The 27596-nt window shown below is 45.2% G+C and overlaps 3 protein-coding genes and 1 long non-coding RNA gene across 6 annotated transcripts in view; 2 read left to right on the top strand and 2 right to left on the bottom strand.

Annotated features, from left to right (window-relative positions):
- Window positions 1–861: 861 nt before the first annotated feature.
- On the bottom strand, window positions 862–11701 carry LOC148595277 (uncharacterized). Its single transcript, XM_088521579.1, has 10 exons — window positions 11342–11701; window positions 9797–9888; window positions 9439–9616; window positions 8059–8287; window positions 6942–7507; window positions 5901–6042; window positions 4436–4680; window positions 2717–2880; window positions 1717–1966; window positions 862–1326 (listed from the first exon to the last, which is right to left on the bottom strand). The coding sequence occupies exons 1-10, from the start codon at window positions 11411–11413 to the stop codon at window positions 1102–1104; spliced, it is 2163 nt and encodes a 720-aa protein (XP_088377705.1). The 5' UTR covers window positions 11414–11701; the 3' UTR covers window positions 862–1101.
- Window positions 11702–12995: 1294 nt separating this feature from the next.
- On the top strand, window positions 12996–13502 carry NDUFB2 (NADH:ubiquinone oxidoreductase subunit B2). The gene is made up of 3 exons (XM_088521533.1): window positions 12996–13109; window positions 13186–13330; window positions 13400–13502. Exons 1-3 carry the CDS (start codon window positions 13033–13035, stop codon window positions 13472–13474), a joined length of 297 nt encoding a protein of 98 aa, XP_088377659.1. The 5' UTR covers window positions 12996–13032; the 3' UTR covers window positions 13475–13502.
- Window positions 13503–18832: 5330 nt separating this feature from the next.
- Window positions 18833–27596, bottom strand: part of BRAF (B-Raf proto-oncogene, serine/threonine kinase) — a 74939-nt gene continuing 66175 nt past the window's right edge. For 2 of the 3 annotated variants that reach the window (XM_088521620.1, XM_088521619.1), the window contains one exon: window positions 20761–22097. In XM_088521620.1, coding sequence (XP_088377746.1) covers window positions 22075–22097 — 23 coding nt within the window. In that variant the 3' untranslated portion in view covers window positions 20761–22074. Of the gene's footprint in view, window positions 18964–20760; window positions 22098–27596 lie in introns of those variants that run through there. The other variant, XM_088521618.1, reaches the window with a different exon arrangement.
- LOC148595275 (uncharacterized) lies at window positions 21780–22281 on the top strand. Its single transcript, XR_015913197.1, has 2 exons — window positions 21780–21883; window positions 21985–22281. It is a non-coding gene; the product is annotated as an uncharacterized LOC148595275 (long non-coding RNA).

Genomic DNA, 27596 nt, shown 5'->3' with positions numbered 1-27596 from the left:
TGTGGATATAGCGTAGTGTGTTTTTAAGTATACCCAATGTCAGGCAATAGCACTTTTGTTTGTATGTTGTTTGGTTCTTGGCTACCTCTAGCTACCAGAGTCTGTGGTACAATTTGCTCACTTGCCTTTCAATTTATCTTCATATTTGTCTTAGTAGCATTCTCCTCACTTGTGCATGGTGCATATCAAGCCTATTTGCTCTGAACTCTGCTTGCAAAGCTAGGACCTTCATGATACTCTTCCCAGTTTAAAACTTCCAACTCTTCTAGATATCAAGCCTGAGAGTAGGGCAGTAAGTATAACATATAAGACCCTAAACCCACTCTTGAATGCAGGGGTTCTCCAGGCACATTTCAGAGAAGAACAGATAATTTCTTCCTCATACTGCCTAGAAGAGATAGCTTTGCACCAAAAAGAAAAAAGTCTTTTTGTGTTCTGGAGTTACACAAGTTGTTCTTCTGGGGAGGGGCCTGCACACTTGAGTGGGTGGGCGCTGAGAATGCGAGGCCCTCGCTTAACTAATTCACCTCTCTGTCCTTTGCAGCTTGAAATGGGCTTTAGCCTGATGTCCCTCGGCCAGGCTCTAGGCCTTATGCTGTTTCTCTGAAGGGCTTCTGTAACCCCAGATCCTCTCTTGCTCCCCTCACCACCGCTTCCAACACTGAGCCCAACACTCCAGGTGCCACCTCCTTGGAGTCCTATGGGGAAAGATAGTGCCTTCCAGCTGGGAGTTGCCTTCGGGGCAGGAAATAAATGCTATAGTTTTATTAAATACCAGCTTAGCTCTTGGTTGCAGAGTTGAACCTGTCAGTTTGGTCACTCAGTACATCTAAAACAAAGAGTGGTTTCACAGTGTTGAGGGGTCTACACCTTGAACGAGCGGGTTAGATCAGGACCTCCAGAAAGGAAGGCTTGCAGAGGACAGAGCAGTGAAAATGCCCCCTAGCTGCAAGAAAGGGAAGCTATGAGATCTCTCCAGGAGTTGCAGTTTTGCTCATCACAACTGTGCTCTTGCCTGAGCTCCAGCACACTGACTCACCCTTGTAAGATATAGGGCAGGTTTAAATGCCCAAGGCTCTGCTTACCCCCACTGCAGCTTCTTCACTCCAGTAGTGACATCCGGAGCCTCAGAAGATTCTGGTCTCTGAGGTACTGCTGGAGGTCGCAGCGTTTTTGGCCTTTCTCTTCCATCTGCTGGTGGGAACGCTCCCTGCTCTGGAAAACTCTCTTTTTGGCAGCCTGGTGCTGCTTCTGCTGCTGGTCCTGGTCCCGTGATTCGTGTTCCTGCATTTCCTGCCGTGACTGCATTCTGCTCCTGAGCAAAGCCTGCATAAAAATAATTAGAAAAGACACATTTACTATTGTATAGCCAGTTTTCATGCTTAATTTAATCTACAAATATTGCTGACAGAACTTAGAAATAGGATTAATAGTGAATTTGCCTAACCAGCTTGTTGTATACAGTTGGTAGATAGTTCCACACGTGGGCTTTGTCTGCGGAAATTCATCCTTGCATACAGAAAGACTTCTGCCATAGAGATGGGAAATTCTCCCTCTCAACTTTATGCATGTGTTTAAATAAAAAAAGAGCCCCTTGCTTTTGCATCTCCAAGGAATAATTATAATGGATAGAAAACATGAAAAATAAGTTTTCTAGATGGTACCACTGCTGGAAACACAGTTGTCTAGGAAAAGCTTTTAGAAAAGAGCCCTTACCAGCCTCCGTTTCTCTTGTTCAAAGCTCCTTTCATTACGCTCTGCCAAAGCTGCTTCTCTCTCCAGGCGCTGCGTCTTTAAGAACTGCAGCCTCTGATTTGCCTTTTTCTTCTCCTCCTCTACCAAGGAGGATGCCTTCCTGCTCCTCTCTGCCATGGCAGCTTGGAGCAGTGCTGTGTGCTGGCGAGCCCTGTCCTTGTGCTCTTGCTCTTTCTCCAGCCCTTGCAATGCTCTCTGAAGAAATTGCTGTCTGTTTCCAAATAAAATCATGCAAATTTCTCAGGAAGAGTGTAGGAGGCAGGAAGGCGCATAAGATGCAAATCAGGCATTCTGGCACTTTATGGTCAGCAAATATTCCAGGATGCTTTGTTAGGTTACGAGTGTTAAACCTGTGTCCTGAGCAGAGCTGGGGCTGGTGCCTGATGTTGCCAGCTCTTCACCTGACTGCACAGCCTGAGGTGACTGGGTGTTTTTGGCCCTGAAGACCAGGCATGAGGGGCATGGACTGTGGTAGCAGGACTGTCTTGATAATGGAGCCCTGGAGGCCATGGAAGAGATGGAAGGAGGTGGGTCATGGGGGCAAGGGTGGGCCAGGGCCATTCTTGGCCAGGGACTGTGTGACTGTGGCCAGGGAAACAGGATTTGGGATTAAAGGACTCTGAGGATGAGACTGAAGAAAATTTGCCCTTGGAACTAATGCAAGAGACTACAGGACCATGCACACCCATTCAAACATACCTTAGGCTGGTATGTTGCCTTTTTTGTTTGTTTAATATTTTACAGATTTTTTTTCCTTCCATTAGTGAATCACCAAGCTCAGCATGCAGAGACCAGCATAAAGCACGATGTGTGGCATTCAGAGACTGGGAGCACTAGGGAGTGGACATTATCACCCATCTGATGCTTGCTACAAGGACCCAGTTAGCTCCTAGATTTTGCCAAAATCTTCCTTCTGCTTCTCTGGATTCCTCTTTGCCCTTGCTCCCACATCATTCAGTACCTCTGCTTGTCCCTGCGCAGCTGCCGTCGGACACCATCTGCCTTTTGCTGTTGCTCCCTCTTAAGCTGCCTCTGCTCCTCTTGCTGCCTTTTGTGCTCAAGCTTCAGTTCGTTGAAGTCCACTGCTTTCCCTTTCTTTTCAGATGCACTGTTAGGGAGTGAGTTCTAAGAAAAAAACATCAACTAAACCCTTAATCTCATCTATATTTTTTAATGTAGATTCTAAGCCTACAAAACTAGGACAGCTTAAATTTTCTAATGTCATTCCTGAACTCTGGAAGCCATACTGCCCCATGACTTCTATAGTGTCCCTTGCCATCCATGAAAAGGCTGGGTCCAATGCTAAAACCATTACAAAAGATTAGGCTTAATTGGCAAAGAGGTGCCTGAAAAATACAAGTATTTTAAATGTTCTTCCCAGGTCCATAGCATTTCTAATCCATCTGTGCTTAAAATGATCTATTCTCAGTGTCAGCTGCTGGATTAGACGGAAAATACAGGTCCTGACCTCAAATTGTATTAAAGATTCCTTATCAGATACTGTGGCCAAATGCAAAATCACCCTGAAGTTCTGTACAGGTAAATTAGTTCTTCACTTCCTGTTGCCTAAGATTTCTACCCACAGTCAAGCAGGGCTTGTGCTTTCTTCAGAAATAGCTGCATTTTAGTGCTGGGCAGTGATCAAAATTTGCATTTTTAAATGCATTCTGCTGTGTATAGAAATGAAGGCGCGTTCACAAGGCTCCTCTTCAATAACAGCACAATATTATTTTATTTCTTCTGTACTTCTTACAAGGCTCTCTATGAAGGAAGTGGCAAAGAAACATCCTATACTTAATTACCAAAACTTCACCACACCTTTCAGCTTCCATTTTTAGAGCTATTTGGACAAGAACAAGCTTCCTCAAATTATTTTCCTCTCAAGAGCAGATCCTCCCTTCTACCCAGCATGTCCCTGCTGCTAGCCACTCTTTTGCAAAACAAACAGCTTCTTCCAGTGCTTTCTGCAGGATAGCTCTCATGCCACAAGCTGGGAGACACTTGGGGACCTTCAAATAATGCCCACTGTCCTGCCTCCCATTCTGACTGTCCCTGCCAGTCTCATGAAGCATTTAGTCTGATTTTTCAGTATGGCTTTGCAGAGACAGTAAGTATCTTTCATCTTCAGTGCATTGCTATTTCTTTGCCAAAACTGCCCCCCATTGGTAGTTTGTTGTGTTTAAAAACCTACTTTTAGATGGAAAGATCAAAGACATGTATCAAAGACAGGTGAGATATGTATGAATGGTGTTGTCTAGCAGAGAGAGAGGACTGCTGTCTTGAAGTCCCATCCTAGCCTTGTAGTCTCCCTATGAGATTCAGCTGGCCAGCTAGCCTTTCCCTTTCTTGCTTTCAGCATCTCTAAAGATGGAATCATTATTTCCTATCTTGAAGAGATATCTGAAATGGTTAGAAAGGAGCTAAAATGAAAAATTCTATCAAAGTGCTAAGTAATAATACTAGAAATGGCTTGTTCCGGGACAACACTGATTTCAAAGCAGAAACCTTATGTTTCTATTTATGCATATACATTATGCTATGTATGCACAATTTAAAAAATAGTTTTTTTTTTTTTTTTTTTTTTTTTAGAAAGAGATCATCTGAGAGCATATTATCACTGTTTTCTCATAACACATAACAAATCCCATTAACTGAAAACCAGCCGGGACCCAATACTTACTGTAATGGCCTTTTCTTTTACAAGATTTAAGAGATCTGCAGAGCTCTTAGCCTGCATATTGGAGGTACTGTGTGGCCTCTGCACACACAGAGCTGCTTTGATGGTCAGGCTGTCTGTCTTTAGTGATTGATCTATGTGGTCAAAGAAACTTTGGCGACTGAAAGGACCCAAAGTGCTAGTTCTCACAGAAGGGGTCTCCTGAGGATGCTGGATTGGAGTTTCTGCCACTTTGGACTCAGAGGGACCTTTGGGACAAATTGAGGACATACAAGGTTATATATAGGTTATGAAAAGAAAGCAAAAAGAAAAGATTGCAAGAAATGCATTCAAGCAAGACTCTTATAATTGAGTACTAGCAGTTTTCTCTGAGTGAGATATTTTTAATCACTACAGGAGAGACCCCAGTTTTCAAAAAATAAGCTTACAAGTAAGCAAGAGTTTTACCTGATAACACAGATCACTGACTGCTCTTGCAATTATTAATTCCAAGGGGTTATTTATCTAGTATTTTGCAGACAGGCACGAGCTTCTGACAGTACTCTGGGACCAAACTCATGAAGGTCTTGATAATGCACCGCCTGGGCTTTAAGTGCTCCTGGGAGATGGGATAAATAAGCTGGGGTGCAAGGCTGTGCTAATAGAGTTCTGTAGCTTTAGGGTGACTCGGAATGCAAGCACAGCTTGCTTGCCCCTTTTTGCTTCGAGCAGCGCACACTAGAGCAGCAGTCACTGCATGCAGCGACACGGGAAGGCTGGCTGAGAGGAGAAACACACGCTTCTGTTCCCCTTTCCCTTCTCCCTCTAATGCAGCTACACGGAACAGGACAAGAGCAGTAACATCTGGAGAAAGATTTGGGCTTTTAGAATCCTTATCGAGGCCTGTGTTTGTCACACAGATAGCTTAAATGAGAAGAGTACCAATTAGTGTATGTTCAATTAAAAGCTTTTAAAATCATAATCCAGTCCCTTTTAAATGATAAGGCAATAAAAGTATACTTGATAGCATTAAAAAGCAATAATTTTCAGCAGAGAATGAGCTGTTTCTGAATGGCATTTCACCAGAGTCCTAGTGAAATCTTTTGCCATTAGTAGTCATAGCTGATAATACAGATGAATTTTTAAAGGCAAGAAAGTTTTAGGATTAGTAATATTTATAGTGAGCATTAAGATAAAAACTCAAAGTTGCTAGTGTAGTAGCTGTAAGGGTGAAGAAAGAAAGAAAAAAAACTTCAATATGAGAATATTTCCATACTGAGAAGGTGAACTCCTCAAACCATACTACTATTAATACCTAAAATAAGTATTGCTATATTAGGCAATACATGACATTGGCATGACATTATGACGATTTCTTTTGAAGCATCAAGAACTACAGCAACAGAAAAGACCTTAAGCGTGATGGCCAACTGCACTGGTTTTGTGTGGCAAAACTTATAGTTGTGTAAAACAGCTACAATTTCAGCACCATGTTCACGTTTCAGAGCAGCCTCAGTATTGTCTGCCTGCTGTCCCCTGTCTGCTTCTTCCTTGTGCAGCGACTCCGTTAAGCAGCTCTCCATGCTGACAGCAGTATCGATCATAGCATGACCCATCTTCCTCTGCTGATGCTAGAAACAACAAGAAACACCATCAAAATCCCCACCTGATAAGAAAAGCAGCATGAACTTACAGCATAAGCTGCTGCGTTGCAACGGAGGCTTGAGAAAGAATTCTAAAAAAAAGGGGGGTGGGGAGTTTCTCACTAAAGGAACAAAAAACTTGGATATAATCCTTTCTGATCACTTCTTAAGTTGTCCACATCTTTAAATGACCTAAAAATTGGCAGCCTGAGAAGGTCCAAACTGGCACAGAAGAGAGCAAGCCAAAGGTGCTCTCACTGAAAAACATTTGCATTCCCAGCATGTGCCAGGGTGGAAATTCCAACCCTCTAAGGGCAATAACAGAAAAGCTTGGCAGCAGCTGGTGCACATTAACCTCTTCCTAACTGATCCAGTGCCCATTCACAAGCACCAAATTAACCACTGAGGATCACAGAAGCCTCACTTGTCTTTAATTCATCAAGATGGCACCTCTGTTATGGGTGGAGAAATAACTTAATAGTGTTGTGTCAGGAACTGCCTTGCCATCCCTACTGTAGCGCTCATTTGGTGTAAAGTCATCTTCTCTGACACTTTTTCCTGCCTTTGCCTCCTGCAGGCAGAGGCAGGATGTGAAGGGATGGGGCTGTGCTACACTGCTGATATTCTGCAACCGTGTAAGAGCTTCTAGGAGTCTGCTCCAGCCAGTGACAGAAAATGGCAGCCTCAGACACTGCCCCAGATCAAAGGATCAGGAGGACAATGAAGAGCCAGTCTCTCCATTCTCTAGTGGACATGGATAAGGGTCAAGCCCCAAGCTTCTGGTAATATTTCAGTATGATGAGCAGAAAAACTAAGGTAACAGTGCAGAAAGTGTACAAGTATCAGACCACATATTAACGCAAAAACTGTCATGAGAAACTTGTTACCTTACTAGGTTCTGTAACATCATTGTCCTCTTCCTTACAAGACAGAGAGTCTGGAGTATTTTCAGTCTTCAGTCTCTTTTCTTCTTTTTTTTCTTCTCTGGAATCAGTTTCTGAAATGGAGCTCTTCCCTTCAGCCAGCTGCTTTTCTATTTTCCTGCTCAGCTCTTCTTTAGTCAAGTTTGTTCCTGGGATGAGGGCATCCTCTTGTGCTTTGCTCTGTGTGGGCTGTGTGGGTGCTGTGTAGGTGCTGTGCGGGCAGCAGTGAGGGGGTGAGATGTCCCTTGAGCTGCACTTGGTGCACGGCTGAATCAAATACAGACCCATGGGCCAGTAGCCCAGGTATGAGCAATCTTGTTGACAGCAGCCCGAGGCTCTATAACCTGGTGGCACAATGTATGGATAATGTGGACTTGAAGCTATCACCATCTGCCTGGCTGCTAAGGGCATCTGCAGTTCTAGGATGATGCGTTCGCTTAAGGGCAGAGACACACGCAGAGCTTGGTCAGAAGTTACCTCCTTCGTCAGCCCATTCCAGAAATGCACAAGCACACCTCTCCTGTTGTGGCCTGTGGGGATCAAACAGCACAGAACGGCAAGGAACATCTGAGAAACACGTCAACCTCTGCCCTTCCTCCCTTAGAAACCAGGTGATAAAACAATAGCTTGTGCTGCAGACAATTTTGTAGCAACTTAAATGAGTTTTTCTTATAGGTTTCAGATGTGTCCTTCTCTTGAACTTCCTACTAAGAGACAACAGGTGGGCAGCAGTAGCAAAACTCTCACTGGTCACTGTGAGCCAGGATTTACCCTGCGCAAAGCTGGAAACCAGACTAACAGATGTCAAGTCAATACTCGAGAGGACCAGGAACATTTTTCTCTTTGCATCAAGAGAGCTTTTCACCTCCTTGCTTCCCCACCCCCCACACACACGCTTTTCAAAAAGCCTCCGTTCATCTGGGCGCTGAAAAAAGGCTGCTTAGTGACACCAAAAAAGAGAAGAGGAATTAAGACCAAGCAGCAGTGGTAAGTTCTCCACAGCTGAGGCTGTTCTTTTTTTGGTGTAGCAACTAGCAACTGTAGCAAGTCTAGTACTGACAGGAGAGCCAGTACCTCGTACCTGAAGGTGCCTCCTTGTCCTCCGTGACCATCAGCACGGTGCCCGGGCCGAAACGTTCAGCTTTAGCCTCCCATGGCGCCAGGACCCTGTCTCCTGGAGCCAGCGGCTGATGCCTGGCATCTTCGTAGTGCAGGATGTCATGCAGAGGTGTTTCCTGCAGGCGAAGCTGGGTCTTGCCTTTCAGCGTGCGCCTTTTGTCAAAGGCGATTAGAAAGCCTTCCCTGGAGCCCTGCAGGGTAAAACGTGCAATCTGCAACATGGACAGCTGGGCCCAATGAACAGCCAAACGTAGTGCTAAGAGGGAAGTGGCAGAAATCCCAGGGATCGGAACGTGATCTGAGAACGCAGTGTTCCTCCAGCAGCAGGCTTTCATTGTACTCTGTCCATATTGAAATTAAAAATAATAAAAAAGCTGGGGCTTAGGGCCTGACAGCCTTCTCTTCCTTTTTTTTTTTTTTTTTGGACCTGGACTTTGGTAGGGTTATCTGGCTCAGAGGAATACAATTGGCCTGCTAAGGAAAATCCCTAGGAGCTCATCAGGACAGGAGTAAAAGTAAACTGCTGCGTACAATGCAGTTAGTTAGAGGGCGATCAAAGGACTACAAAGCAGTAAAATATTCTAAATGCCATAAATTTGACTGCTTTACTTAAAGCCTCCAGCACGATGTATGGGGCAGAGATTCCATGACTCACATCTCACCCTCTCTGCATATCTAAGTGCACTTACACAAGTGATGCTGTTGGCCCCTACTCCAGTTAAAGTCACGGCTGTCTTCAGCTGCCTACGTCTGTTCCACCCTCCGCTGGCGTTTTCAGCCTCCTTAGCAATAGTGGCACCTAACCTTGGAACATGTTCACTCACGTGTTCACCTAACCTTGGAACTGGGAAATGAATTGGATTTTTAGGGAGAGCTGCAGGGACCAATTTCTGTCTGGCATCCCAGATCACCTCACAAACCCCAGAGATACAAAAGGAAGAAAAGAAAGCAAACGCTCAGTCCGGCAAGGAAAAAGTAGTCCCTAAAGGCAGATGTACTAGATTACCATTATTAGTGCTATTTAGTTTTACTGCTATACTAGGGGATAATAGAGAATACGGATACAAGGGACCTATTTTGTTTGACTTCTTGTTTCATTAGAACCACTAAAGTGGATTGATTTCCAAGCTGCTTCTACTTGCAGGACTGCTCATAGTAAACAGCCAAGCATCATCTGAAAATAGATGAAATAGGATGTGGAGAGAAAAATGTGGTTATGAAGTACATTGTACAATCTACACCAGGGTCAATGGAGCTGGGCATGGATGGGAAAGGACAGAGAAAAAGCCACAAGGGACCCAGGGAGACTCTTTTACAAGCTTAGTTCCCAGGCAACACCTACCGTCACCTCTTTCACAATGTGGCCCAAGTAGTAATAGCCATCAGTTTGTCTCCTGGCCAGCACACGGGCTCCCCTCATGAAACTGGAAGCCTTTGGGGATGAACAGATTGAACTCCCTTGTGCTGAGGGTACCAAAGGTGTTCCAAGGAAATCTGGGCTCCATATGCAATCAGAAAAGCTGTAGAAAACAGAAAGGCAAGAAGTAATGAAGGCCCTGGCAGCGAATTGCTGTATGTTGCTGCAATGAACCCAAACTAGATCTGGTTGGGAATCCCCCTCTCCCAATAACTGTCTTGGTTTCTTAGCCTTCTTCCTTCTTTGTATTATCCAAGTGATCCATCTCCAGGTTTGAACTTACTCTGTTGCTGGACACGCTGTCAGCAAAGAGCCACAGGAATCCTTATTAGCGGTGTGGCCACACGGGGCCTGTGAGATGGACGTGGAGCTTGTCTGGGGGAAGGAGGAGAGGAAAGCAGAAGATGAACATGATTTCTGTTCCTAAATACTTAAAGGGGAATGTTATTTATAAAAGTGAAATTTGCATTCCAGTATGTTACTTCTCCTTGTGTATTTCTTTTGTTGTTCTATGCAATTTATTTCACAAGTATCCTCTCCTGTTTTAAGGCATCAGGATTTGAAAGAAGAAATATTAAGAAAATAAAATCTAATGACTGTGTGATAAAAACCCTTGTGTTTCACCTTCCTTCTTTTAGATATTAATTTTTGGTCCATTTCAGATCTTGTCATCATTTTGCTCAGTCTCAAAGGAGGCACTAAGCATGTGATTTTTAAATCAGGGTAGTTTACTTTCTTACTGAGTATTATAGCACTCAGTTAAATGATTTATTATAGAGCTTTAGAGCTAAAAAATAGACCAATTTCTCAGGACCAGGCATAGCAGCAATAAAACGGAGGCCAGGGCAAGAGGGTGGATAAAAGGACCTGAGGAACATTTGAGAAGGATGACAGCTTGGGGGAGAATGTGCCAGGCACTACAAAAGAAAAATGAAACACAAGGGACTGGAAAAACTGAATGGACAACAAACCAATAAATGTTGTAATACAGCATTCAGCTTTTATGGAAAAGGATAAACTATACTGTATTAATTGGGTGGTAAGTATAAAAAACAGAAACAAACAAAAAAGCTTGAATTGTTTCTCATTATTTCCTGTAAACTGTTTCTTAAACTGCCTTAGGGCTGATACAAGATGGGGAAGAAGAAGGAACTTAAAATGTCTAAACTGCAAGGAGGCCCACAGGGCGGGCATTGAAAAGCCATGTTGTATCAGCACTGAGGAGTGTTAGATGCAGCAGTTCAGAGAGTTAAAGTCAACTGATTTGCATGAAGCTGTTATTTAATTATTTAAAAGGAGGTATTCAGCCATGCCTGCCAATGGATAAAGCAACAATAAAATCCATGAATCAGGGTAAACTGGATGTAGGCACAGACTAGCAAAGAAAATGGGAATCTGAACCAGGTGTTTGTGCTTTCTTTCCTTCAGGATCTTCGCCTTCTCCTTTTCAGTGTTACCTCTTTCCAAGGGCTGGTCTGTAAAGCTCAGTGAAATCGCTTTACAAGCCAAAACCCGCTCTGCAGAAGTAAACGGAGCTAAAACAAGATATACTCAATTTGACCCCAAATGCTGGTCACAATGCCTGTTGTAGAGGAGCTGCAGGAACTGCTCCCTGTCCTCCCAAGTAGGGATCTAAGAAATAAGCAGTGCACACTTAGAAGGGAAATGACAAATTACTCATTTGCAATTTGGGGTATAACCTGTCAATCTGTCACAGAGATGCTAAATCTATTTTAAAACCTTGTTCAAGGACAGCTTTGCTCCTAAGCAGCCAGGGAATAAATTACCTTTTTTTTTTTTTTTTCTTTTTTCCTTACTAGTGTCATACCTTTTCAGAAGCAGCACGAGGGAGTCTGATCCCTTGAAAGGATCCCCCAGACTGCCTGGCTATTTTTTCCATTGCTTTTCGCTTGCCTCTTTCATAATCATCTGAATCTCCCAAGAGGCACACAACATGCACCGGATGCAACTGGTTTTCTGCAAGGAGCCGACAGATGCCCTCAGACTCGTGCTCGGGGAGCACGTTCGTGAACAGATGCACTTCCTCGCAGGCTGGGTCTTCAAACGCCACGGCCACGCCGCTGGCAGCGGCCGTGCCATCCTCAAAGTGCAGGGATCTAATCCAGGCTGCTGCCTCTGCGACGCTGCAGAGGGAACATCTGACCAAGCGGTTGCACCATTTGAACACCTATGCAAAAACAAAATAAAAGAAAACAACAAACAAACAAAACAAGCAAACAAAGAGGAAACAAAAGGCCAGTTCAAACAGGCAGCTCTTCCCTAGCACGAAACAGGTGGGAGATTCTGCATCCTTCTGAGCTCATCCTCCACAGTAAGGAAGGAATTCCCCACGTCCTGTGACAAAATCTCCGTAATGAGGGAGGGCAGCTCTGAGGCCTGGTGGAAGCTCGTGCACCCACCTAGGTACACACTGTGAACTGCGCATCTTTCCCCCATCAAAGGCAGCTGCCTTGTCACTCCCCCTGCTGCTGGCATCCTCTATACTTCACACCTTTCCCCACTCTAGCTAAATGACAACTAGAGCAGCTGCTTTCAGCTGGGCAGAAGCTTTGAAAATTCCTGCTTTTACTGCACCCCTGAAGAAGGACTTGTGCACCTTAAAGCTTCTCTACCTGTTCTAAAGTTCTTGGCACTATTGCCAACCTTATTCTGCCTACACGCCCAATGCCCTTTCACGCTCCGTCTCCCTGCGGCGTTACCTTGCTGGAAAACGCCACGACGTTGAACGCGGCCTCGCTGGGCCCGGCGGCCAGCTGGAACAGAGCCCGCACGAGCTGCTCCCTCAGGCAGCGGCCCGCGTGGGCCGCGCCTCCCCGCACACCCACCACGAAGGTGGCGCTCGGGCCCCGGGCCTCGCCGACACCCGCCATAACCGAGGGGGCAGCGGGGGCGGCCGCGGGGCTCCCCCGGGGGCTCCCCGAGCGCAGGCGGCACCGGCCGTTACCGCGCGCGCGAACGGCCGTTACCTCAGAACCCCGCCGCTGCCTGTTGCTACGCAATCAGACGCCGTGGGCTGAGCCAACGGGTCGGCCTTGGAGGGGGGAAGGATTTTCTGGGGTTGTTTTAGCACCTTTCCTAGAGGAAGGACAATGCCGGAGGCGCCTGCTCCCCGCCTAACACCGCGAAATGGAGATATTCGCCACCGCGCTCCTGCCCGGGCGCTCTCTGCAGGCAGCGCCACTTCTTCGGGTCCCCGCCTCCCCCCCGCCGAGAACTTGGTTCCGCCCGCGCCGCTCCCAAGTGCGGGGAGCGGCGGGGGGGACGGGGCCGGGCGCGGCGGGGAGCCCGGGGAGCCCCGGGGCGCGGGGCCGGCGAGGGGGCTCCCCCGCGTGCGGGCGCCGGCGCCGCCGCGGGGCCGAGCGCTCCCGCGTGCTCCAACGCTTCCCATTCCCGTTCCCGTTCCCGCTTCCCGTCTCGCCTCCCCGCCGGCGGGCGCGGTTGGTAGGGCCGGGCGGCGGGGTGACATTGGGCGGGAGGGGAGGTGCCGTCGTGGCCGCCATGATGCTGGCGGCGCTGGGGCGCCGCGGGGCCGCGCGGCTCCTCCGGGCCGGGCGGAGCGCGGCGGGGCGGCGGCGGTGAGTGCGGGGCGGCTCCGCGTGCGGGGCGGCTCCGCGGGCGCTCGCGGTGCTGACGGGGCGCGCTGTGTTGCAGCGCGGGCGGCGGCGTGCACATCGAGCCGCGCTACCGGCAGTTCCCGCAGCTGACGCGGGCGCAGGTGATCCGCGGCGAGGCGCTCTCGGGCTTCATGTGGTTCTGGATCCTGTGGCACTTCTGGCACAGCCCCGACATGGTCCTGGTGAGCGCCGGCTGCCGCGACGGGGGAGGGCGCCGCGCGGTGCCGTCCTGACCGCGTCTCCCGCTCCAGGGCCACTTCCCGTACCCCGACCCCGCCGCCTGGACGGACGAGGAGCTCGGCATCCCCCCCGACGACGAGGAGTAGCGAGAGGCCCCGTACGCCGCGGCGGGCCCCCTGCTTCACCGCAGCGGCTGCGTTATTTTATGCTTTATTTTGCACCAGCAGCAGGAGCTGGAGGCAGGGGAGGCCGTTGCGGGGGTCTCCTCCTGCCCCCGGCCCCGGGAGAGGGGCTGGTGAGAAGATCAAGCGCCGTCTCGTGTCACCCGCAGGTTGTGCGGTGACGTCCCCGCAAGAGCGGCTTTGGGGCTCGCCCGCCCTATTCCAATAAATATTAACTGTAAACAACCCCTGGCCGGAGCTGTGTCTGTGTCGGGAATGCTGCGCGCGTCCTGCGGAACAGTTGCGGCCTCATGGGTGAGGTGTGTGAATCTGAGTTAGCCTCCGCCTTTGCTTTCTGAAGTCACGGGCTCCCCTCGAGAAGGTGACACATCTGCGTTCGGATAAAAGCTTCCTCTGCCTGTTTGGAGATGCGGGAATCCCGTCATCTTGCGGGCGAGGTGGCAGACCCAAGTGAGGAAAGCCTTACAGCTTGAGGTCTTAAGGTGGTTTCTTCATGGGTCTAACGAAGTTTGACTGAAGCCCTTGGTACCGCGGAGTTGGCTTGACCTGCTCATGCAGTAAATGGCCGCAAAGGGAACCCAGACTCGCACCAAGCCCGCCGTAGGGCGAAAGGGAGGTTGCCACGATAATATAAGCTTCCCCATTAAATTTTATTGAATAAGGTGTTTTGCAAAGGTAAAAGCAGCCAACCACATTGTTCAAGGAGGCAGCAGTCCTGAAGGTAGTTGCTCCCCAGTCAGCTCCCTGTCTCTTTGCCAGAACCTCATCCTAAGTGAACAAAACCTGAGGAAAGTTGTTCTTGCTCCCAGCAAACGCCCACCCTGGTCGCCCCTCTGGACCGTGAGGCAGGGGAGCCCTTGGGAGTCGCATGGTGATAAATAATCTTCAGATGTATCCATGCAGTCAATCTTTATTATAGCAGTATTCTCATATTCACATCAAGTACATAGAACTTTTTGCTTTTTTTATATAATACAGAGTTCTTTAAATAACTTTACACAGAAATAGTTTTCTTCAATCTGAATTCAGCTATCAAATTTTAATATGTTTTAAGTCTCCATGCTCTCTAACCAAACTGGACAATATTTCCCATTGTACAAATTTACATGAGAAAAACTCCAAAGTACAAATGAAGGGACGACGAAAGTAAAGGGGGCAGAACAAACAAGAAGTATAAGCTGTATTGGCAATTAAAGGGAAAACTCGAGAAGGAAAGAAGGGGGAATTGCCATGACCTATGTAACAGAAAACCGAAAATAAACATTGTTATGAATTAAAAAATAAATACGAGTTTCAGAACAATTACTCCGTTGTAGATTTTAACAAGCAGCTATGGAAACCCACTAACATAATTGTTTTTAAGTAGCTGGACCGGACCTTCTACTTTGCAGTCATAAGCCCCTCGCAAACCGCTGGTGGTTTAAAACAAAAAGCACAGCTGGAAGGAGTTCAGACTGGCGGGACATACATTTCATTGCACTAAGGACAAACAAACAAACAGAACGCTATAGAAATTTCCCTTTCCTCTCCATACTAGACACTTTGCCTTTCATGAACAAGCCTCCGCGTTATGAGGTAATGCCATCGCCTTGCCTACGTAGAAGTTTAAAGGATATAGATCTATGCGCTGTCTATACGCTTTAAACCAGCCAGTCCTCTCTCGCTCCCCGTGACGGCGGCGCGCGGCCCCTTCCAGCGCCTGTTAGCGAAGGATCTGCGTGGAGCCTTGGGGGGAGCCGGGGATCGCGCCCCTCCTGCGGCGCAAGGCGGCCGCAGACGGCAGCGGGGGCCAGTCTGTTCTGAGGGGGGCAGGGAGGCCGTCCCGCTGCGGCGCGCACGGCGCTTGGCTCAAGGAAGGGGCCTCGCGGCCCCGGCGCCCGGGGCGCTCCCGCCGCCCGGAGCACCGGCTCCGAGGGCACTTCCAGGGGAAGGGAGCGGCGGGAGCTTCCTCAGCGCCACCCGCCGAGGCTGGAAACGGGAGCAGCGGCGAAACTTGGGGAGTCAGAACAGGCAAGTTGGCCCCTGCCGCATTTCCGCCAGTTGAGGAGAGGGTGTGTGGAGAGAGGGGAGGAGGGAGGCAGGAAGGACACAAGGCTTATGAAGGAATGATGTGCATCTTTCTTTTCTGATTTTTTTTCTTTTTTTTTTCTTTTTTTTTTTCTCTAAAGGTTCACAGCTTTGAATAAAAAAGCACATTTATTGCACTTACATTTTATTTCAGACAGAGTTAATTTAAATTATGCCCTCACAACCCCCCAGCATCCCCCAGTAAGCCAACACCTAAGTTTGGTCCGTTTTGCCCCGAGAGCCAGCGCCTGTGCCCAGATGGTGGGCGGGCTCCGTTGCTTCTCCTAACTGCTCCGTTAACCTCCCAAACACACAAGCAGGATTTCTGTTCCATGAGGGTGAACACACAAATGCAACACAGAACGACATTCATCAAAACAAAAACCAACCATTTTTTTTCTCAAGCCCAAAGCAAAGGACAACGTAACCTTTTGTGTTTTACTCGCTCAAAGGTCACTGTCACACAGGGCTTCCTCTCATCAAGGCTCAGCTGCTGCAGGTGCGGTAAGGACTAGACAGAGCGACTGGCCAGGCCCCTGCTGGCTCCCAAGGAGGCTGGAAGAGCTGAACCCTCCGCTGCCGCGACGCTACAGAGCAGATGCCAAGGGATGTCCCAAGGTCCTACGTGCTCCCGTCAGCCCCCTTTCTCTTGGCAAAAATAGGGAAATGGTTTCTTTATGAGTTTAGTCAAAAAACACAACCGTCATCGTAGGTGAACTTTTAGTGCAGAATTTGGGCTCGGGAAAAGGATTCCAGATAGTTCCTGGAATGTTAGTAAAACACTTTAAAAAATTACACTAGGATTTACAACAGGAACAAAGACAAAAATCAATCTGATATTTTGTATGAACTGTGCATTTAGACATAACTTTGTAATTCAGATTGATGTCTGAAGTCTTGTCCCAAAGAAGAACAGGAAAAGATCCGAGAAAGCGCTAAGACCAAAAAACATTCTTTCATTCTTACGGACAAGCAGGTTAAATATGACACTAGCATTTAGGTACTGCCAGAAGCCTTTGTAACAGTTTGAAATTTGAACAAATCAAAGTCAAACACATTGGTCGTCCCTCACCTGTCAAGATACCTATTACCTCCCAAGGTTAATGTGCAGTAACAGAACAGGTGATCACTAAACTGGAGCCTCCTATGTTGAGAAACTACAAAAGGCCTGAAAAAGAACTAAGGAAGCCTGCAGCTAATCCACAGAACAAAACTAATTGCATCTTCTGGATCAGGAAATTAGTTCTATGTCCTGAATGGTGTGGATGTTGACTATGTATCATCAATTTCTCCTAAACTAGCTCTCGGTTTTCATCTGTCGTCTCACTCCCTAATGGTACAACTCCAGGCCTCTTCAAAACTTTCCATCACATTTCTTCAACAAGATCTTTGTGTTTGGGTGCGGGGGAAAGGCTTATTTACTTTGATGTTAAATGAACATCACTTAACTTCCAGTAGAGCAGATTTCACGTTGCAGGTTTACAGTAGCTGAATTATTAGGTATCCTTCAATTCCTGGTTTTGAAATGATCATAGGTATTTGGGGGAAATACTCCTTATCCTCCCTGATCCTTTACCTTTGTTTATTCTCTCCAAAATGGCCAATCTAAAGTAATAGCTATATACAAAACTACTGCATCAGAAGTAAACCAACGCCACTGCTCTACGTTATAAAGCACCTGGCTTACATTCTGTTGTACTTTTAAGTTGCGAAGGCACATAATCATTTGGCAAAATACAAAGACAGTTTGGGGGAAATCCCTATGTAAACCACTTACTTAATAGAGGGTCTTGGTATCTTTCTTTTCTAAACAAAATATGTGTGCTCGCTTTCACTTCAACTTATTCTTGCTATCCTCCATATTCTGCAGTTTTTAAACAGCTCTATCATTCCACAATTTCATTGTTATTTTCTGCTGTCAGGTGCTTGACTTCACTAGTTTCTACGTTAGCATCCTTGAAGCTTGAAGGCAAACAAAGTTTTAACGATTCGGCTTTACTCTGTTCTTTTCATGAGCTTACTTAATAAAAGATATTTATAATGTGTGCCAAAACAAACACAAAGTGCAAACGCATATTAACAAGGCAGCAGTAAAAGGAAAGTTTGCTTGATAAACTCCTATGTAAATGAGTAACAGAACTACAGGACACCCAGCACCTTCAAAGCGATGCCGTAATAGTCCATTTATGTGGCTGATTTTTAACTGGACTTGACTGTACCTAGAAACTTTGCCTGTTATGCTACTGGTGATTTTTTTTCTCAACAGAGAGAAGACACATTGTCTACAGTACTAGGGATAGTTTGTGCTACACGTGCTACACTCACAGTCAAGAAGGGAATGAAATCTATAGGCTCCAAGGATGTGAAATGTCTACATGCTTCCACCCTAAATTCAGCCCCTCTAGTTATCAAAACTTCAGCTTCGCCTTGATTGTAAGATGTTTGGGGATCTGGCTTCCCAAACGCTCCGGAAAATGCATTTACATCACCATACAAACACAGAAGCAAACCTATCTATGTATGACTCTCAGTGTTCTTTCTCCCCCTACTGCAGCATTTCTGGCAATGCCTCTCACGAGCACAGATTGCTCCAAGAGAGGCTGAGAGGCCAGGGTAAGATGGCAGTACTTGGCCTCAAAGAGTCTGCATCATTGTCGGCTGCTAAAGCATTCAAGTAGAGATGCTCAAGAGGAGATGCTTTAGGTAAGCATAAAAAGCAGAACTGGATTAATTTAATGACCTATATGACTTTAGTGAAAAATAAAGGATTAATAAACTAATTGTATCTGGGCTCATTCTGGACTTGATTCATGTGGAAATTACTTCGAAAATAATTGGGCCTCTATGTTCAGACTGTTTAAGCTCCACTATGATGTTCCAGTTCCAGGAAATACACCATGGGAAATGAGCAGGTACTGATGGGGACGTGGCAACAGGTAACTCTGCAGGTCTCCCCTAACTGTATGGAAAGAGAAAGGCAGGGGGAGGGCGAAGACAACAGGAAAGGTACGTGTGGGCGTGCGTAGGTAATAAAGACCTCAAGAAGAGGTGGGATTATACAGTGGCAGTTTTGAAAACATTTTATTAGATATTAGAGACTGCAGAGCTAAAAGCAACATGATTGTCTAGAAGTACGTCCCAACACGCACAAACAGACAAAAATATGTAGCAAGTTCCATATTATGGCGTGGACATATGGTTGGGACATCATAGAGCAGCTTAAGAAATCTGGTGTGATTAACATGAATGTAGCTGTCATTTCATTTCACTTCCTTCTTTCTATATGGGGCATTCAACGCTTGTCTACTTGTACCCCCAGTCACTAAGCATCTACAGGGCACTGTTAAGACCGATCCTGAAGGCATGCAAGACATCCAGGGTACTTCCTGAAGGAAAAGATAAAAAAAAAAAAAATCAATTATTTACAAACCAGATTTACTCTGAAGTTTTGCATGGGGAGTAAGTGGGACCTTTGAAAGACAAACACACATTACTACAGCTAGCTGAGGAAAACAAACGAAAGTGAAAGCCAGTAGAAATACATCCTGAAAGGATTTCTCTAAAACAGCAGCCAAACAACTTGCACATTTCTCAGGGAAAAAAGAAAAAAAAAAGAAAAAAAAGAACAACAGAGAAACAAAATAACAAAATGAACAAACCTCAGTAAAAACAAAACCCAAAGATCACACGTTACTCATAAAGTGCTTTGCATGGACAAGGAGAGCAGTTTTCCTTGTGCTTTTCCTATGGGCTCAAGAAGCATACTGTAGACTAATGGGTAATGAATCATCAAAAAAGTTCATTTTAAGCGAAGAAAGAATGAAATTCCTAACAGTTATATTAACAGTTATATTTTAGCAGAATAATTTTCTGCTGGTGTGACCTTGTGGAACAAAACTAAGGTTTTTAAACAAGCTCTGCAAAACAAATTGCTCTTGAACCGCATGTACAAGTCCTGGCAACAGTTTCTTAAAAAAAAAAAAAAAAATTCCAGTCTGCCCTACATTTACAACTGGGGCCAAAGCCCACACACGAGGTGCAACGACGAGGCGGGTGGAAGAGGAATGAAGAGTGACTTGGCTCTCCTGGAGGCTGTGTTTCTAAGTGTCCTCCCCTGCCTGCTGGCCACTTTGTCCCTGGGCACCTTCCACCTCAGGTCAGGCTCTCCTAGATCATTACTCTGCTCTGCCACGGGAGCAGCAGCGCGTGCTGCCCTGCACACCGCTGCTCGCGGCCGTCGCGCCTCCGCGCTGCAGAGCCGCTATTGCTACCATCTAAATTCTTGCCAATCTCTAGAAGAAACAAACGTACAAAGAGACGAACAAAAAACCCTTACAGCATCTGAAGACCCACAGCAGACAAGAAAAAAGTTGTGCTTTTTTTTTTTTTTTTTAAATGCATCCTGTACACAAAATCAATTCTATTCATGTACCAACATGAATCACTTAGATCTCATGGCGCCTACTAGGTCACTCACTATTGCTGTCATGCCCCTGTTTGTGGAATTAACATGAATACACAGTATTTCAGTTATAATTCTCACTTCGGATTAGTCCGGTCCCTACACATACGCACTGACGAGCGGATCGGACCGCGAGGGTGTTGGCGGCGCGGCCTGTCCCGCTGGCGCCTCCCTCCCCGGCCGCAGGCCGCAGGCCGCCCCGCGTCGAGGCGGGCAAGGGCAGCGCAGGCCGCAGCGGGGACGCCCCCCACGCACACTGAGCTCCTTCATTTATTCGCCACCGTTTTATCTGCCCCTCTCTGGCCACGCAGAGGCCTCCCTGCCGCTGCTCTGAGCTGGAATCTCTCCCGACTGTGGTCTGACTCGACTCTGTACAAATGAGTTACATTTAATACCACGTGCTAGAGAACTCTGCAAACAGATCACATCAAGAGATATTCTACTAGAGGTAAACCATGTTTTTTTTGTTTGTTTGTTTTTGACTGTTTTTTGTTTTTGTTTTTTTCCTCTTTTTCGTCCCTGACTGGCTAACTTGTTAGAAAGCTACTGACCATTTGGAAACCAGGACTGGAGGACAGGAAAACAAAGCACTTGATTGCAGACACCGCCACCTTCATCCCAGTTTGCAAAGTGTACAAAAGGGAAAGACGCACGTAAGGGAGGAAGAGCTCACGGGGAGGAAAGCGATGAGAGGAGAAGTAGTCAGCGTGGATCCAGCAAGTACCGTTTTGTTTTGTTTTAATCCAACAACTTGCCGTCAGGACAAGATGCTCCACATGTATGCACGCACTTATTGGAGGACGTCGAGTTAACAGGATAAAAATCCTTTAAAAAAAAGCTCTCAAAAGTACCAAAACATAATTTTCGGAATGTCTAATTCTAGGGGGGTTTGTATTTGTATTCAATTCAACCTGAGAACTTTTTTTCCCCAGTTATGAAAACATTACATATTGGTAAGGTACCTGGCATTAACCTGCACCCTCTTTTAAAATAAAACTTTTAAAGTAGGTACATAGACCATTCACAGTCTGTATCAGGAACTGTACAGACTTCAGATGCCACAGCAGCATCTCTGATAAATACATTGTATCAGATGATACAAAAGGAAAAAAAAAAAAAAAAAAAAAAGAGGACAATCTCACCACATTTTTTTTTTGTTAACTTCAGTTTGTTGCTGGACCAACAAGAGAAGGATTTACCTAATCCTTCTAAAAGATGCCATATATGCACACACCAAGAAAATACTGGAAAAGGAAAAAGGTTAAGGTTGGTGGTTGTTTTTTGTTTTTTTTTGTTGTTGTTGTTTTTTCGAAAAAGTGATAAAGTAGATCTGAAAAAGATGCAGCAGCATCCCCTTTTCCTTTGGATTAACCGTTTTGACTTTAGAATAGTATCTTCTCCAGCTCCATCACCCTGCAATTTTAATTTCTCTTGAACAAAACCCAAAACTACAGGCAGATTTGGGTGTCCGACCCTGCAATTCAACGAAAAGGGGATACTGCGTTGTCCGTCAATCAGTGAGCACACCAGGGGAAAAAAGAGCAGAACGAAGGATGATTCTTTTGATTAGCGCTCATCAGATATTCAGCCTCTGATGACACGTTGTTAGAGGGAGGCAGCCCACCGGCAGACCATCCAAAGCAAGTCTCCCAAGTTGCAGCAGCAGCAGCAGCAGCAGCTCCATCCCCTCATGCCCAAGCACCAAAGTCAAACCACGAGTGCCCTCTCCTCTCTCCGGGGAATGATGCCAAGGGCACAGGCAGCCACTGTGGGTCTCTGATTGCACGTGGTGTTTTGTGTCGAAGGAGAAACACTGGCAGCAGAGTATTCTGGTTCCTAAAAAGGTACTTTTTTTTGTTTTGTTTTGTTTTCCCGTTGTGTTGGACTGGCAGTTCCATTCTGCTCCACTTTTAAGCTTATGGATATCTTTTCTAAATTACTTTAGGTGTTGAGGAGCAGAATAGAGTTTTGATGTTAAGAAACTGTAGGAACACAAGACTTAAATAACAGAGTGGGTGCTGCCATGGTGCTGTGGCTACTTGAACGCTGCAAATTCTCCTGTAGAGGGAGGACAAGAGCTTGGTTTAAAAAGGTGATTTCAATTAATTAGTGGTCAGAGATTCTCTCCAGACTAGTTGAACATTAGGTTAAACATAAAAGATGTTAAAAAATGCAAACTGTTAAAAATAAAGCATAAAAGACTATGTAGTGAAAGAACATTAAATACAGAGCCAGTACATTTACCCATTCGTCCCAGGATAGAGGTCTGAAAGTTCAAGCAGTGTCTAATTCATCACGGATTTAAAAATAAAATGCGTCAGTTTAATTTCACTTTAACATCCCTACTGCACATACAACTCTGAAAAAGTGACAGTTGCAACAAAGGTGCCAGGCTGCAAACGAATCTCTAGCGCAGTGGAAAGGGGGTTTGTTACAAAGAACTATTCTATACACATGTTAACCTTCAAGGATTGCATGCAGAAAGGTACCTGAATATTAAACTAGTAGTAAGAATATTTGAACCTGGCTCACACACCAACATAGCACCTAACTGCGAGGAGGAAAAAGAAGGGGGAAAAAATTCTTAGACACAGAGCACGTGTCCTCATGGAGCAGAAAATAGAGATCACTAATGTGGAGCACAACCCTATGCTTACTTGGGAATTGGTGCATAAGCAGTAACTCTACGCAGTGCTTTCCCATGCTGTGGTCTCACTTGACACCATTTATATAGTTTTGTTAATCAAAAGGACACAAGAGTGATGGAAAAAGATATGTACCCATTACATCCCTTTAGTGCTGGAGCGTGTCCAAAGAAGGGCAATGAAGCTGGGAAAGGGGCTGGAGCACAGACCTTGTGAGGAGCAGCTGAGGGAGCTGGGGTTGTTTAGTCTGGAGAAGAGAGGCTCAGAGGAGACCTGATTGCCCTCTCCAACTACCTGAAAGGAGGCTATAGTGAGGTGAGGGTTGATCTCTTCTCCAAAATAATTACTAATAGGACAGCAGGAAATGGCCTCAAGTTGAGCCAGGGGAGGCTTAGGTTGGATATTAGGAAGAATTTCTCCATGAAAAGAGTGGTGAAGCATTGGAACAGGCTGCCCAGGGCAGTGGTGGGGTCACCATCCCTGGCAGTGCTCAAGAAACATGTGGGTGAGGCGCTTAGGGACCAGGTTTAGCAGGATGGTGTTGAAGGGCTTACGGTTGGCCTTGATGATCTTTAAGGTCTTTCCCAACCACAATGATTCTGTGATTCTATACAAGGGAGCAGGAGGAAAACCAACAAGCAGAGCTGAGAGGGTGCTGGGAGCAAGAGGAACCTGCAAGGGCGCGAACCTGAGGTCTGACCTGCGGGTGGGCAGCACAGGGGCCCTCGCAGAGCCCAAGTACAGCGCGTCCAGCAGCCCAGGGCCGTAGCTGTAAGCTACAGCAGCTCAAGGGAAAAAGCCAATGCTGATGATTTCCATTTCTAATGTGTTAGTCCTATCAAAAGATAACACTCTTGCTCTAAAATGCTCTATTTGGTAACTGCTCTTACTTCTGCCTGGCACGTTTCTTCTACTTCCTTACTCCCAATATTGTCAATAACACCTCAATTTTTCAGTATTTGCATTTTTTCTTCCTTTCTCTCTCTCTCTCTCCCAACTCTCTTTTTAAGGGGAGAAGGGCAAAAGATCATCAAGTATTGCCTTGGGGGGCTTCTTTTTCTTTTCTTTCCTTTTTTTTTTTTTTTTTTTAAAAAAGAACAACATTCATGCTTAACTTCACTTTCAAAACATGCTGTACTTAATTTATTTTTCAGTCTGCTTTCCTAAACTGCTGATTAAAGATCAATTTATAAACAAGAGACTGCTCCCTCATTACTCATCTTGTCCTTCAGCCCATTTCTGCTAATAGTTTGGCTTTTAATAGTTGAACAGGGATTTCAGAAGATAAAACACAAACCGTTAATTATGAAAGGGCAATGGAAAAACACAACCAGAAGTCAAGAAGTATTTCAAACAGTGCAGTAACTATAAAGAGGTGATTTTCAGACTTTGTCTTCCATCTTGGTAAAATTTTAGCAGAGATGTTTTTTGGGATAAAGTCATGCTAAGTCTCCTACTTCAAAATTCAGATACTGATCTGGTCTCAAAGCAAGTAGGTGACCAAATTAGGTCACATGTTCATCTAACGGGAATTAATGTTGACTCAACATGTGTAAAATGTGGTTACCAGCAACAGCTTTCCTTGGATGAGGAATGTAGACGGCTCTGACTGTCTACATTACAGGAACCCTCTATCCTGCTAGTTTTTAACAGAACTTTTTGAGGAGCAGCTAAAAGGTATTTTATGCCATTCATTCTATTTCAGAGATGTAAAATATCTGTAGCTGGTCCCTCATCCTCCATAAGAGTCCCCATCTACAGCAGAACTTGGGCAAGCACAAGTAGCCTGCTCCTGAGATGCAGGATGCAGGCAATCAAGTAACAATCTGAACCATAAATACACTGCTTCCTAGCAGGACAGGAAGGAAGATCTTGCCTGAGAGCAATGAATGGATTAAATGACGACTGCTTTAAGAATACATCTGACCTACACAAATAGGATCATCCCAGTTCTGTCCTGCAATTTTTTTGGATGCAGTTCTGCAGCAGCCAGTGCCAATCTTGGCTGCAGCAAGCCTCCCTCCTGGCCTGAGCTGGAGAGCACCCTCCTCCCCGCAGTGCCACACTGCCACTCATCGATCTGCCCCGAGTCAAGGGGGCTCGAGGAGCTCACCTAGCACATGCTGATCTGGGGGATTTTCTTAATGATATTTGAAGAACTGCTCTGGTGGGAAACCCGTGCAACCCTGTGCTGAACTGACTCGTTATGGAGTCAGAGAGTATTTGCCAGGGCAAGGCTGGGAACCAGGCTGTGCTTATTCTGTCAGTTCACCATGCTGTGAAGACACGTACTTAAACATTTGGGCAATGTGAAAAAGATATGAGACTGTTTTATTCACTGAGATGGACATTTGACATCCTTTTTGCTTTCTCCCTCCTACCTCACAGAACTCCTGAAACTTGCTTTGAATGACAACGAGAAATTCATTTCCACATGCCACAGAGCATTTGAAAATCTGCATTTCTTACAGAGTGCTTCTGAGTTAGTTGCTACAGTCTTTTCATGTTTGCCATGTGCAAAGCCAGTGGACACTATTTCAAATGCAATCACTCAAAAAATTTACTATAAAGACTACATTATCTCATGAGTCCAAATGATATACTGTAAGGGCATGTTCTGTGTGGAACGAGTTGCCCCTTATTCCTGGAAGGATTTAAAATGCGGTTTACCAGTGTCCCTTTAGAAAATTCATAAGTTATGTGGACTCCTGAGGTCATTAAGGGATATATACCCGACATCTTAACTGTACTCCTTATCATAGAGTAGATGTCATGCTTTTCCAGTAGGATCCTAGTGAGAAGAATGTTTCCCTTCTAGGTCCATGCCAGCTGTGCCCACTGCAGTAAGGAGCAACCCACTTGGCAAAGGGAGAGTATTTCTACACCAAATCGGCCACCTTGCCTAGATTACACTCACAGACACAGAAAAAGAAGAAGTATAGAAAAAAAAAAAACAGTTTTCCATCAGTTCTTGTAGCAATCTTCCAGCATGGCTACTTTCGACTGACTAAATAAAAATTTGGAACATACTCTGCTGTGGATAGTTGGTACCCTCAGGCCAGTAGTAGATATTTTGTTTCTGTAGTCAGATTACTCAGATGAAGTGATGTAAAGATAAAATGAATCTTGCACAGTATAAACCATCTCTCCCCAGAAGACTGGGTCCTTACCCATAGGAATCTGTTCCTGAACTATACAGCTGGACTGCAGTCCCTATTTAAGAATCCTGACCAAATCTACAAGTGTGTTTAGGCATCTTCTTTCTATACGTGTTCCAAACCTCTTTGAAACTGCAATTATAGGCTACATTAGTTAAATGCCCAAATGCCTTTTATGTCTGATAAGGGCAATGATCATCAAAAAATAGCCTCATTTTAGGATTCATGAACGTATTTTGTAAGAAGCAAAGATCATGCTCTCGTCAAAGATGCAAGAATGGCACTCAATGTCTTAAAAAAACCCCTCAAGTCACAAAAGAAAAATTTCAATGCTCTGAGAACAGATACTTGGCCCTGTTTCCTGCTGTATATCTCAGGATGGCAGCATTTTTTCCATAACCATAGTTCCTATAACACTGAAGAACAATCTTAACAACAGCAAGGATAACACTACTCCTAAGAATATCTTGCTTGAACTTATCTGGCAGACTCCAGAAAGAGCAAGACTGGGCAGGGCTCCTGCATTTTCCTGGAGTCCCAGCAAGCCTTTTCTGCATGCGATGCAGCATTTCCAGATTCTGCACAGGCTCAGCACTGGGCCCTCCTCTTAGGCTCCCTGAGACAGGTTCTGTAACCCGCACCGAACATCATTCCCCAAGGCTTAAGAGTCATTTCTCTCAGCTCTCTGAAGAAGAAAATTTAATGGATAAAAGGAAAAAAATCCACCTAAGTCCTGTTTTCATTTTAAGATAGGCCTGCCAGGATGAGGTAGAAGTATCAGAAAGATGAGAAATAAGATTTCTTAAGACAATAACAACTTTCTTTTTCAATAACTGTTTCCATAGAGCTGGATTTCAACAGCTAAATTTTCTAGCATAACATAATGAAATAAAGAAAGCTTACTTCCAAAATTGTTCCAACAGCAGAAGTTAAAATAGCCATTAAAACCAGGTTGGAAAAATGCGAAAATAACCTATCTCTAAATTAATTCCACCTCCTGCTTTAAAAGACTCAGTAGCCAGGAAGAGAGCAGAAAACTTTTTTTTTCTTTTAATTTCTCATCTAATATAAAAGCCTATTGCTAGCAAAAGTGCAAAGAACTCTATAAAAACCCTTAAGAATACTTTTGGCCCTTGAAGGCCTAGCAAAAACAGCAACAGCTTGTTTCTGGTGCAGAAAAAGTTGTGAAAATGAAAGGTTTAAAACACTGATTGCAAAAATGTGTAACAACACAATTGTTACTCTTTTCATATTTGGCACCAAAGATTGATATAACCTGAACCACTGTTCTAAATTACCAATTCTAGAAAAGAAGTCCAGAGCAAAACAGTCTTTCAAGCAAGCTGACAGACCTTGCTAAAGCTTTCCAGCTTCCTCAGTTAGGTACCTAGTCCAACCGACTCACTTCTAGTCAAACTAGCAGCTTGTATATGGAAGTGAAAAAAACAAGCCCTCACTGAACAGTATTAATAATATGGAAGTAACTAAAATGCCTCATTTTAATGGAGTTCACGTAGTAATATTGATTTCTGTGAAAACAGCTGTGTTTTCAAATGGTCTTTTTGCATTATGGGTGCTAGCAGTGTTTTCTTTTAAAGAATTTGGTTATGCTTCAGACTTTTTTTTTTGAGGTCCTTGCTAAATGATGGTTACGTGGATCATTATTAGTAACAATCTTGCAGTTCAGCAAAACAGAGATTCAGAATTCCTTCTATGTTGCATTTTAAGAAAACACTGAGACACCTAAACTACAG

The sequence above is a fragment of the Tinamus guttatus genome, unplaced genomic scaffold (assembly GCF_059628265.1).
Source record: "Tinamus guttatus ecotype Peru unplaced genomic scaffold, ASM5962826v1 Tinamus_guttatus_pri_ptg000125l, whole genome shotgun sequence".
Lineage (NCBI taxonomy): Eukaryota > Metazoa > Chordata > Aves > Tinamiformes > Tinamidae > Tinamus > Tinamus guttatus.
The sequence above is the reverse complement of the archived record's forward strand: the minus strand, read 5'-3'. Positions and strand labels throughout refer to the sequence as shown.

What these genes read in the sequence shown, in the direction of transcription:
- LOC148595277 (XM_088521579.1), bottom strand. Translation starts at nt 11,413, where the DNA reads ATGGAAAAAATAGCCAGGCAGTCTGGGGGATCCTTTCAAGGGATCAGA. An exon ending in ACAGCGTGTCCAGCAACAGA is followed by an intron (nt 9,617 to 9,796) that starts GTAAGTTCAAAC and finishes TGTTTTCTACAG; the next exon opens with CTTTTCTGATTGCATATGGA. An exon ending in TAAAAGAAAAGGCCATTACA is followed by an intron (nt 2,881 to 4,435) that starts GTAAGTATTGGG and finishes TTTTTTTCTTAG; the next exon opens with AACTCACTCCCTAACAGTGC.
- NDUFB2 (XM_088521533.1), top strand. Translation starts at nt 13,033, where the DNA reads ATGATGCTGGCGGCGCTGGGGCGCCGCGGGGCCGCGCGGCTCCTCCGG. An exon ending in AGCGCGGCGGGGCGGCGGCG is followed by an intron (nt 13,110 to 13,185) that starts GTGAGTGCGGGG and finishes GCTGTGTTGCAG; the next exon opens with CGCGGGCGGCGGCGTGCACA. An exon ending in ACAGCCCCGACATGGTCCTG is followed by an intron (nt 13,331 to 13,399) that starts GTGAGCGCCGGC and finishes CTCCCGCTCCAG; the next exon opens with GGCCACTTCCCGTACCCCGA.